Raw genomic sequence first — 12,517 nt, 5'->3', positions numbered from 1 at the left:
ATTGATAGAGGAGCTGGTACAACCTGCAGCAGAGGCCTGGGTCCCATGCACACTACACAATCTCCTCCGGATACATTCCCCGCCTGTTCTGCCATGAGTAGCCAATTGTTGAACGTTCCTGAAATTCCTGTCACCATTTGAAACCATCCGTCCACGTCATCCAATGACACGCTGCTTACGTTTACACCTGCCTGTCGTGTCTGATTCGTCATTTTGGGCTGGTCTGTGGATCGCATAGTGTCATTTACACATACTACAACGGGAAAATAAGGGTCGGCTCCAGAATGCCACGCCCACAACAGGAAACCCCAACAAGATGTATTAAAGATGTTGGCGTTTGGAGGCCTAATGCTTCCTCCATCCAGGGCGAAGGTCATTACCAGTTTGTCGGAATCATGTTTCAGGGTTACTCTGTCTTTAAAGAACTGCGCTTCCTTACTACTTCCGGGAGCCCAATAAGATCCCTCCTGGGTGGTGACCAAAGCACTCCAATCCAACCGTAGGACATGACCCGTTAAATACCACCAGTGGTTCTGCCAACCGTCCCCTGAGACTGGTGCCTGCGACCAGAACCCTTTTAAAGACTTAATGGGTATCTCAATCCTAGCTGTGGCATTGGGGCCCACTGTTATGGCAACAGAATGGTTATATGTCCAACTAAGGATCCATGGGGTGTCCCCTGCCCCCAAACCTATTATTACAATTACCCACTGGTTCATTTTGTTGCTTTAGATGATTGCCTAAGTACTAAATTGCAACTTTAAGAGGGGAGCTCACAGTAGGCCCACAGGATGATGGAAACTACAATTAGAGAAACTGTTAAAATAAAATGAATGAAAAATAAAACTGAATAGTAATAAAAATTAAAATTGAATAAGTAATAAAAATTAAAATAATGAAAATTAAAACTGAATATGTAATAAAACTTAAAATCGAACCTTGCACCCCCCTTTTTTTTTTAGTTATTCAAATATTAGTCTGCCCTGTAATGGCCAATCTGCACAGGGCCCACATAAACACTGCAAGGATGATTAGCCAACCAACTATGCACATCTGTAACCACATGACACATATCTGTCTTCTTTTGTGCCTTGTAGGCTTCAGTCTTCGGGTTGGTGACTTGGCACGTCACATGCAGGAGAGGAGCGCCTCTTCACCTCCTCCCTTCTGATGATCTTCTTTCTTCGGACTCCAGGGGTAGACTACCCTGGAGCCTTGGATCGCCACCAGGGGATTATTCTGCCCCTTTGTTGGTGGGATCTGTTTCTGAGTCAGCCGACTCAGTGCTCTTCTCTTGGAGATTCGTCTGAATCTCGCTCAAGGAACGCTGTGGCTCCTCAGCTGCTGCGCACTGGCTCCAATGGAACCAGGTGTCTCCTTTTCCCTTCAGGCGGACGGCGTGGGAGGTCCTCTCTGTTACCTGGAATGGTCCAGTCCACCGTGGCTCCGACCACTTCCTTTTGACGACCTTAAGCAGGACCCACTCTGCTTCTGGAGATGGAGTGTGGTTTCCTGCTTCCTGCTGGTTTGTGACCTGTCTGGAGAATGCTGACACTAAGCCCTGCAGTTCGTGAAAAAAAACTTTAGAGGTTAGGTTTTGTTCCTCATGCTGAACCAAAGGAAGTCTGGAATGTGGTCCGGGAAACGCTCTCTCTGTTTGCAACTCATGCGGTGTAAACCTTGTGGTCTGGTTTACTGAGCTTCTGATAGACATTAGAGCTAGTGGTAAAGCATCTAGCCAATTCAATTTGGTCTGTGCACAGATTTTGCCCAATTTGACTTTTAAGGTTTGATTCATTCTTTCCACTTTACCTTGTGACTGAGGATGATACACTGTACCAAATGCATGTTTAAGCCCCAGCATGGCCTCCACCTTTTGGAGGTCCTGATTTTTGAAATGTGTACCATTGTCTGACCTGATTTTTTCAGGGAAACCATGTCTGGGGATGTACTGATTTACCAGAAACTTTATTACCGACTTACTGTCCTCTTTTTTGGTTGGCCAGGCTTCGGGCCATCCTGTGTACGCATCTACACACATCAGTACATACCTGTAACCCCTGACTGAGTCTATCATATCTGTGTAGTCTATGATAATCTCTTTTCCTGGTTTGGCCTCTAGGGGGTACCTTCCTAGCTCTGGTTTAATAGTTGGTCTGGGGTTACATTTCGTACATTGCTCACAGGTTTTGATCAAATACTGGGCCATGTCTCTAAGAAAAGGATGCCACCAATGGTCAAGGTTTCTCATCATCTGAGCAACGCCCACATGTCCCACCCCATGAGCTTCTTCCATGGCTGTCTGTCTTAGTCCTGGGGGTAAGATGGGGCGGCCGTCTGGGCCTCTCCAAAGTCCGTCTGTCTCTGTGCACTCTCTGGCTTTCCACAGTGTCTTTTCTTGGGGAGATGCCTTATTTTGTAGTTTGAATACTCTAGTCATGTCTATTTCTGGGTGCAACTCAGTTTCAGAACACATAAGTATCTTTTCCTCAGTCCTGTCCAGATACCCTGCTGTCTGTTTTGCTGCTTGGTCGGCTGCGTTGTTTCCCTGTGTGACCTTATCTGTCCCGGTACCGTGTCCTTTACATTTTATGACTGCTACTTTTTCAGGGAGTAGTAGTGCTTCTGCAAGTTCTTTCATCTCAGTCTCGTGTCTGATTGGTTTATTACCTGTAGTCAAAAATCCTGCTCTAATCCATTGTCCTAACTCTACATGCACTGCTCCTGCTGTGTATGCTGAGTCTGTGTAGATGTTGACTTCCTGTCCTTTTCCTAGCCTGAGTGCCTCGATGACTGCCATTACTTCTGCTCTTTGTGCTGACTGCTGTCCCTCCAGCCTTTCTGCCTTCTGTGTCACTAACTCTCCCCCTCTGTCCTCTACTACTGCATAGGCCGCTCTAGGGCCATCCTTCTCATGTCTGAAACAGCAACCATCAGTGAACAGGTCTCTGGCTCCTTCTATTAGCGTGGCTTGTAAGTCTGTCCTGACTTTTTCGTCTTTAAGGACTCTGTCTGCGCACTCATGTGGTTCTCCTGTTCCTATTTGGTCTGCCATGTTGTTCCCTTCATGTGTGAATGAAATATTTGGCGCCTCTAAGATTTTACTCAGCCTTCTCTGTCTCAGTGTTGTGAGTGTGAACGCTTCTGAGTTGACGTATGCCACCACACTATGCGTTGTCAGGATGTTTAATTGGTGACCCATTACTATGTGTGCAGTTTTTTGTATTAGCTTCGCTATCCAAGCTGCATGTTGTGTGCACTGTGGGTGTTTTTTTTCCATGTTGTCTAGCATTACGCTATTGTACATCAGTATTATCCTATCTCCCCCTTTTCTCTGGAACAGAATACCATTCACGCAGGTTTCTGTTACAGAGACATCTAGGTGGAAAGGTAGGTGGTAGTTTGGCGTGGCTAGCTCTGCTGCAGTTGCTAGTGACTGTTTGAGGGTGATAAAAGCTGTCTCAGCGTCTTGTGTCCAGTCAAGTTTGGCATTGAGATTACGCATGCCCTGTTGTCTCACCAGCTCACGCAGTAGTTGTGTCAGTCCTGTGTAATTTGCTACATAGTTACGACTGTATCCTGTCAATCCCAAGAACGAGAGCATGTCTTTTACTTTCACTGGCTTAGGGTGATGTAAGATAGCGGATCTGTGATTAGGGGACATGCTGACCCCCTTTTGAGATATCATACGTCCTAGGAAAGAGACCTGCTTTCTAGCTACCTGCAATTTAGCTTTACTGACTTTAAAGCCTTTGGCAGCCAGGTGTTGGAGAACTGAGCGTGTAGCTATTAAACAGGATGTTGCTGTTGGTGCTGCTATCAACAAGTCATCAACATACTGGATCAAGGTTATGTTCTCAGGTAAGGGGCAGTCACTCAGTGCTTGTTTTAGAACTTGGTTAAACAGTCCTGGTGATAGGGCAAAGCCCTGTGGTAGTCTGGTGTATCGTAGCTGCTGTCCCTGGAATGTGAAAGAAAAAATGTCTCTACACGCTTCAGCTAATGGGAGACAAAAGAATGCATTTGCCAGGTCGATGCAGGTAAACCAGCTTTGCGAGGGATCTAGGTTAGCCAGAGCTACATATGGGTGTGGCTAGTATGTCATTGATTGCCCTGAGATCATGTGCCATGCGATATTTACCTGTTCCTTTCTTTTCTACAGGCAAAATGGGGGTGTTCCATGCTGACTGTGAGGGCTCTAGCACTCCTTTTTTCAGGAGCCCTTCTATTGTGTCTTGTATGCCTGCTTCTGCCTGAGGTTTGTGTGGATACTGTCTGACCCATAGGGGTGTGCTGGTGTTTACTGAAAATGTGATAGGAGCACAATCTGTGAGGCCAACATCTGTGGGGCCATCTGCCCATAGGTGGCCTGGTAATGTGTTGAGCATATCTTCAGTTTGATAGTGATCAGTCTTCTCTCTACCACGATGTCTTGTGATGAGTTCATGCTCTAAGATAGCAGTGTTGGTAGTGCTATGGATAATTCTATATGTTTTAGCAGAGGCAGAGTACTGTACTTGAGGTATTTGTGTGTGTTGCCAATCAGATTGTGTCAGGGCCCTTTTCACCATGCCACCTAGCTCCTTAGCCTGATGTTGTGGGTTGGCGTGTGCTCGTGATCTAGTGGTCATAGGATGCGTAGGTCTGTCATTTTCTGCTCTGTCTCTAGGGTGTTTCTGGTTCTGTTCTAACCTGACCTCAGTATAGCTACCGTGTTGACCCAGGTCAATCAGGTCATCGTCCTCCCCCTCAGAGGGTTCCTGCCACCTTCCTTTCAACTCCATAGCTATGCCTACTCTCTCTCCCTTTTTGCCACCCGATTGCCATTTCCCTTCAGCGGTTATATGTGCTGTCCCTACTGCGCCCGGAAGAGGTTCCCATTCTTCGTCTGAGGGAGGGTCTGTGAGCACGGGCGTGCTTTTATTTTTAGGCGAGCAATAACTTTGTTGTTGTTCTTCTCCCACCTGCCTCCCCAACGCGGATAATTGCTCCATCACCTTCTCTTCCATCTCTTGTAATCTTTTAAGAGTGTTTGTGTGCTCTGTGTTCAAGTCTCGGGCCTGTCTGTCACCGAACGGCAGAGGTGTTTCCTCCTCCACGTTAAGAGATTTTTTGGGCGGGCTAAGAACCATGTCCTGATATTCTGTGTTGGTACTCGCGCCTGCGTCTGAGGCTACCTCTGACCCGGAACCTAACTGGTCTGCATGATCTATATACAATTTTCCTGTGGTTATCTGCAACATGGGATAAATTCCTACCGGGGTTGGCTGTGTGGCTGGTGTGGCACTAAGAGGTGCTGGTGAGTAAGGGGGAGGTGCTTGAATAGAGTCTTTTATCGAGATCTTTTTTGGTTGCTCTGTCATCATGTGCTGTGCTGCCTGCCACCACATGGCCCATCTGTTCCACATTATTCTTCTCTTTTCTACGTTGAGCTGCATAGCCCTATGCTTTCCTCCTTTTAACCACCCCCCCTTCTTCTCTTCCTGTCTTGCCCTCTCGTGTTCCTCTCCTGCCTTCTTGACTTCGGCCCACAACAGCTTTCCTAACGGTCCCTTATCACTTTCTGTCTTCCCCTTTTCTTTTAAAACCTTACTCACATCCTCTCTCATCTGTTTCATGATCTCAGTCGTGTCTTTACTCTCGTGCATGATACCTACTACTCCCTGCATTTCTACTAGCTGTTCAGTTACGGTCCTGTAAGAACTGCCAGGTCCTCACCCGTCATTGTCTATTTCTCTTCTCTGTCAAATTCTCCGTCCATCTTGTCAATTGGTACAATGTAGTACTGCCAGAATTATTAAAATGTTACGTCTGGATATACTAACTGCTGTTTTTTTTTTTTTTTTGTACTACACACAAAGCAAACAGATCCTCAATCTAGATTTCGGTGGCCTACTTCAACAGGCCACTGCCTTACGTTTACACCAGAGACTGGTTTCCGGCAGTGCTGCTGCTTCAGCTCACTTTCCTCTAGCACTCATACACATTTAACATTCATGCATTACCCGGGTGTGTGTTTGTGTGTGTGTGTTTCTATTATGTCAGGGATGTAGTAGGAACTCACAGGACTTTTTAATTCTGGTCTTGCTGTCAAAACGTTAGACAGCTCACAGTAATTATACTCAAGTAACTCTGGTCTTGTTCTATTCTGTCTCACAATGTAAACAAAAAAGAAAAGAAAAAAATTAATAAATAAAATAAAAAACTTCGGGGGTCCTCAATTTCCCGGGCCTCAAACCCAGCTAAAACAATACCTCGTCAGAATATTGTGGGAGTTGCCACACTCGAAGACACTGGTCTTGCTATTAGATAACTCACAGTTTTCATTTATTTTAAAACGCTGGTCTTGCTATTAGATAACTCACAGTCGATCAGAAACACTGGTCTTGCTATTAGATAACTCACAGTTTTCATTTATTTTAAAACGCTGGTCTTGTTATTAGATAACTCACAGTCGATCAGAAACACTGGTCTTGCTATTAGATAGCTCACAGTTTTCAAAAATGCTGGTCTTGTTACTAGATAACTCACAGTCGATCAGAAACACTGGTCTTGCTATTAGATAGCTCACAGTTTTCATTTATTTTAAAATGCTGGTCTTGTTATTAGATAACTCACAGTCGATCAGAAACACTGGTCTTGCTATTAGATAGCTCACAGTTTTCAAAAATGCTGGTCTTGTTACTAGATAACTCACAGTTTATCAGAAACCATGGGTCTTGCTTTAGATAGCTCACAGTTTCAAAAAGGGGTTTTGCTATTGATAGCTCACAGTTTATCAGAAACCTGGTCTTGCTATTAGATAGCTCACAGTTTCAAAAAGGCTGGTCTTGCTTAGATAGCTCACAGTTTACATTGTGTTTTCTCAAAATGTTATCTCTCAATTTACAGACCAAGTTACTACTAGGACTTAGGACACGTTTCAATTTAGTGGTGTTCAATGCAGATCAAGTTTCTGCTTACCTTTGTGTTGCCGGCCCGTGTCCTTCGCCCGTTCGTACCTGGTCCTTATGGCCAATGTTTTGTCCTGGTCAGCTTTTGGTTTTTTAACCGAATCCCGGACGAGGCCCCAAATTGTTGGGTTTTTTTTCCAACCCCCCCGAGTTTGCTGACCTAGTGGGACTACAGGAGATATTCAGTTTAAAGAAGACACAATTCAGTTTAACTTTGCAAAGGTACCTTTTGCAAAGGGAGAACCCCGCATATCAGACTCCGCAGTCTGCCTCCCATCACATCAGCTGAGTTCTGCCCATCAGCAGTTCAGGTCGTTTATTATCACACAAAGGAAATAGGTGTTACACTCTTAACCGGACGTGAACATACCTCTTCATGCCTATCATGGTAAGACAACTCCAAGCAGGATGCGGCTAGCTGAAACCTATGGGTAAGACATCTCGTGGCTGTTTCTAATCCTGAAATTTCCTGTTCGGACCTTGGGAAAGTTTCCTGTTTCTCTGCTCACTTAGGTAACAACAGGCACCTCTCTATATATTACCCCAGAGTGTCTTACAGTTGCACAAACCACATGCTGTTTTATCTTGTCATGATTCTATCCACACACCAATAGACACTTAACACACAATATATGATTGAACATTATTAACATTCTCACAGAGGCGAGGGTCAGTGGTTAGAAGCACGGTACCGCACCACCGAACGTCAGTAGCTCAGATAGTTAGCCAGTCCCTGTAGCCGGTGCGGTACAGCCGCAGGTAGCTTCTGCTAGCCGTCCCCGGTAGTTCCCGAGCAGCCGGGAGGCTGGTGACTGTTCGAGGAGGAGATAGCCCCAAACTGAAGCCCACGGTACACCAACCGCTCCACGTTTCTAACCGATTTTCCCGCTCAGCGACACACCCACTGAGAGGCCAATCTGGTCATTGGCACCTCCATAGTCAGAAACGTGAAGTGCGTCACTGGGGGCCATAGTTAGTGCATCCCGGGGGCCGAGCGAGCGAACATCGAATCTTTTTTGAAACTGCTGGCTAAAGATAAACGTAAAACAGTAAGATTGTTATTCACGTCGGCGGTAATGACCCCGGTTATGCCAATTGGAGGTCACTAATTAAAGTTTCATCTGTGTGGAATATGCCAAACGATGTCGGACTCCGTAGTTTTCTGTGTCTCTCCCCAATGTGACCAGTGATGACATGTTTAGCCGCATGTCGTCATTTCACCGCTGGCGTCGATCGGTGGCGTCCGCAAACGATGTGGGCTTATAGACAATTGGACACCTTTCTGGGAAAACCTGGTCTAATTAGGAGAGACGGCATCCATCCCACTTTGGATGGAGCCGCTCTCATATCTAGAAACATGGCCAAGTTTATTAGTCGACCAAAACCATGTCGACAACCCAGAGTTGAGACCAGGAAGCAGAGCTGCAGTCTCCAAAATAAGAGAATTAAATGTGGACTCCTGAATATCAGGTCTTTGTCATCTAAAGCTGTCTTAGTCAATGAATTAATATCTGATTATGATATTGATTTGTTCTGGTCTCACTGAACCTGGCTGCAGGGGATGGAATATGTTGCTTAAACGAATCCACTCCTCCGAGTCATTATAAACTCCGCTCCTCGAAGTACTGTCGAGGTGGTGGAGTTGGAGCCATATTTGACTCAGTCTATCAGCGCCGGTCCTGGCCACATTTGCGCCCTGGGCGAACCCCGGCGAGGTTTTTTTTCTTTTTCGGGCGCTTGTGCGGCCCTCACGGAGGCTGCGCCCTGGGGGCCGCCCACATTGCCCTAGCTAAGACCGACCCTGGTCTATTAATAAATCCTAAACCTAAATTTATAATTCATTTGAAAGTCTTGTTTAGCCCACTTACCCAACCTGGAAAACATCACAGCCAATTTTATTTGTTACAGTATATCGTCCAGGTCCTTATTCTGAATTTTTATCTGAATTGCAGAATTTGCATCAGGCTTGATCCTTAAAACGATAAAGTAATTATTGTAGGTGTTTTAACATTCATGTGGACACACCACAATGATAGTCTTAGTACTGCGTTTATCTCTCTATTAGACTCAACTGGCTTCTGTCAAGTGTAAATAAACCGACTCATTCTGAACCACACTCTTGATCTTGTTCTTTCATATGGCATTGAAATTGATAATCTAATAGTCTTTCCACAGAATCCTCTTCTGTCTGACCTTTTAATAACCTTGAGTTCATTTACTGGACTATAAGCCTTTGTGTAGAAATCCTCAGCAGATGTTTATCTGATAGTGCTATAGCCAAATTTAAGGAAGTGATTCCTTCAGCATTGAATTCAATGCCATGTTCTAATGTACAAAGGACTTGTTCTGCTTCCTTTAGCCCTTACAAATAGATCATCTTGTTGATAGTACTACAGGCTCATTACGGACAACTCTAGACTCTATTGCACCTCTGAAAAAGAGCAATTAAACAAAGAAGGCTAGCACCATGTATAGCCAGCAGACTCGTAAATTAAAGCAAGAGACACGTAAATCTGAATGCAAATGGCGTGCACTAAACTGGAAGACATCTCATCGTCTGGCAAGATAATCTCAAACATACGGAAGCTCTCCGTAATGCCAGAGCATTAGTCAAATTCAAATGACCTCTAATGGCATCAGACAAGGACTCATCTCTGTACTTGTCCTGTTAGATCTTAGTGCCACATTGACACCATTGACCAAATCTTTTTACAGAACTGGAACATCAAATTGGCATCAAGAACTGCCCTAAGCTGGTTAAGTCATATTCTTAGATCGATCTCGTTTGTCAGTCAATGATGAATCCTCCATGCTACCAAAGATTGCATGGAGTCCCACAAGGTTCTGTTCTGACACTTCTATTTAGTTTATATATGCTTCCTTTAGGGAACATTATTAGGAATCACTCTATCATTCATTGTTATGCTGACGCCAACCAATTACATTTTCGATCAAGCTGATGCAACCAATCAGTTTAACTAAACTCCACAGCATGCCTTAAGGATATAAAAAGTTGGATGGCCTACAATTTTTTGTGTTAATTCAGGCAAAACTGAAGTTCTTTAATTGGACCAAACAACTCAGAAACTCTCTTTCTAGAGACTTAGTTACTTTAGGGATCACCCTGGACTCCAGCTCCAAGTAGAATCTTGGAGTTGTTTTTGATCAGGATTTGTCTTTTAACGCCCACATAAAAACAAATTCGGGACTGCACTTCTTCCACTTACGTAACATCGCTAAATCAGACGCTATGTCTCTCAAGCGATGCAAAAACAAACATCAGCATTTGTTACTTCAAGGCTGGACTACTGTAACTCATTTGTTATCAGCGCTGCTCTCAATAGTCTCTTAGGACTTTGCAGTTAATTCAGATGTGCTGCACGTGTTCCTGACAGGAACCCAAGATCAGAGATCACATCTCTCCCATTTTGGCTTCCTTGCATTGGCTACCTGTTAAATCTAGAATAGAATTTAAAATTCTTCTCCTTACTTACAAAGCTCTTCATGGTCAGGCACCATCATATCTAAAAGAGCTCATAGTATCTTACTATCCCTCTAGATTCTAGAGCAGCATCCTGAGAGCGCAGTGTTCTAGAGTCTAGAACACTGCGCTCTCAGGATGCTGGGTTCCTTGTGGTTCCTATAGTTTCCAAAAGTAGATTGGGAGCCAGAGCTTTCAGCTATCAGGCTCCTCTTCTGTGGAACAAACTACCATTCTGGGTTCGGGAGGCAGACACTGTCAACACTTTTAAGAGTAGACTTAAGACTTTCCTTTTTGATAGAGCTTATAGTTAGGGCTGGCTCAGCTCATCCCTTAGTTATGCCTAGCCAGGCACGGTATTGGTTGAAGATGCAGTCACATCTCCCTTCCCGAAAACCCTCTCTCTCTCTCTCTCTCTCTCTCTCTCTCTCTCTCTGTGTGTGGACATGTCTCATTAATGCATGTTACTAACCAAACTTCCCCAGAGTTTCTGTGCTCTGTCGACCAGCAGGTTCTCGTGGATCGTGGCTGCTGCTGTGATCCTGCACGACGTCCACTACGCATATTATTACTGTCATTATTGCTACCATATCTGCTACTGTGGTCATTTTATCATTCATTGTAATTCATTGTCATTTTGTCAGTCATTGTAATTGTACAATATGTTTGTGTTGATCTGTCCTGTACACGTAACATCCATTGCACGTCTGTCCATCCTGGGAGAGGGATCCCTCCTCTGTGGCTCTTCCTGAGGTTTCTTCCACATTTTTTCCCTGTTAAAGGTTTTTTGTGGGCAAGTTTTTCCTCACTCGAACCGAGGGTCTAAGGACAGAGGGTGTCACTCCCTGTACAGATTGTAAAGCCCTCTGAGGCAAATGTACTTTGTGACTTTGGGCTATACAAATAAAATTGCTTTGATTTGATTTAATGCGTATTTAGCTATCCAGCGCGTATAAACAGCCAGGTGAGGTGAACGATGAAAAGAGATGCTGCTTTATCCTGAGGTCTTTTTCTCCTCACCTTTATTTCACACACGGCAGTGCAAAAACAAGCTGTAACTGTAAACACAAATAAAAATACCTTTTAGCTCATATTGTCCTTTTTAGTCATTTCCAAATCCAAATGCAACACACATACATTGTTTTCTACTGAGCATGAGTCGCCATTACATGGGAAACAAAGAAATCTACACTTCGTAGCAACACAATTTCTTTCTTAGATATCCCAATTCTCTTAAGAAAATGTCTAATACAAAACACCTTACATTCCACACAGCGTTACTCACCGGCATTGCCCCCGTGGGAAACACTACTGTGCGGGTTTTGAAGAAACTTGTACATGGAATTTACACCACGGACCACAGCTAGCTCTGGAAAAGGCTTGTACTAACTGAACACGAAAACTCGTTTCAAACGAGAATACAACGGGAAGTAGAAACCATACACTAAACCTGCAGTTACTGCAAGTGGCCAGTAGATGGCGTTAATGCACTCTAAATAACCAATAAGAAACAAAATGAATGAATAAATGAATGGTCATTAAGACCAACACAATTAATTTATATCAAACTATGTAATTCAAATGGATGGGAATGTTCTATGTAATTGAATTACAATAATATAAATGTGAATAATATTTTTTTTGAGTGTGGACTCCACAGAGGAAGTGGAGAGAGTAGGAAGTTAGCAAAGCTGACATCCATCATGAACAACTCCTCTCACCTCTTGCAGGAAACTGTGGAGGCCTTAAACAGCTCCTTCAGCAACAGATTGCTACTCCCACCATGTAAGAAGGAGAGCTTCTTACAATTAATGTTGCTTTGGTTCATGTTTAGTTATGACTGTGGTTCCACTGTATTTGTAACTTTAAACTATGATTGTGTTTTTCTGATTTTGTCTTTATTTTTGGTTCAGAGAGTGACATTTTAAAGAAGCTGGGTGTCTCTGCTAAAGGGAGCCTCTGAGACATGAATAGAGACCACTAAATCCTGAAGAAAAATTCATCATATATCTAGTCTGTGGAGGGGGCGTGGTGCATCAGCTATAGGAGAGAGGTGTGGAGAGGGCTCAGGAGAGCAGCACCA

General features: G+C 44.2%; 1 protein-coding gene across 1 annotated transcript; it reads right to left on the bottom strand.

Moving 5' to 3' along the window:
- Window positions 1-1,104: 1,104 nt before the first annotated feature.
- Window positions 1,105-2,296, bottom strand: LOC104939267 (uncharacterized protein K02A2.6-like). Its single transcript, XM_027276596.1, has one exon. It carries the CDS (start codon window positions 2,294-2,296, stop codon window positions 1,235-1,237), a length of 1,062 nt encoding a protein of 353 aa, XP_027132397.1. The 3' UTR covers window positions 1,105-1,234.
- Window positions 2,297-12,517: the final 10,221 nt, after the last annotated feature.

This window comes from Larimichthys crocea, unplaced genomic scaffold, assembly GCF_000972845.2.
Source record: "Larimichthys crocea isolate SSNF unplaced genomic scaffold, L_crocea_2.0 scaffold461, whole genome shotgun sequence".
NCBI lineage: Eukaryota > Metazoa > Chordata > Actinopteri > Sciaenidae > Larimichthys > Larimichthys crocea.
The sequence above is the reverse complement of the archived record's forward strand: the minus strand, read 5'-3'. Positions and strand labels throughout refer to the sequence as shown.

What these genes read in the sequence shown, in the direction of transcription:
- LOC104939267 (XM_027276596.1), bottom strand. Translation starts at nt 2,296, where the DNA reads ATGGAAGAAGCTCATGGGGTGGGACATGTGGGCGTTGCTCAGATGATG.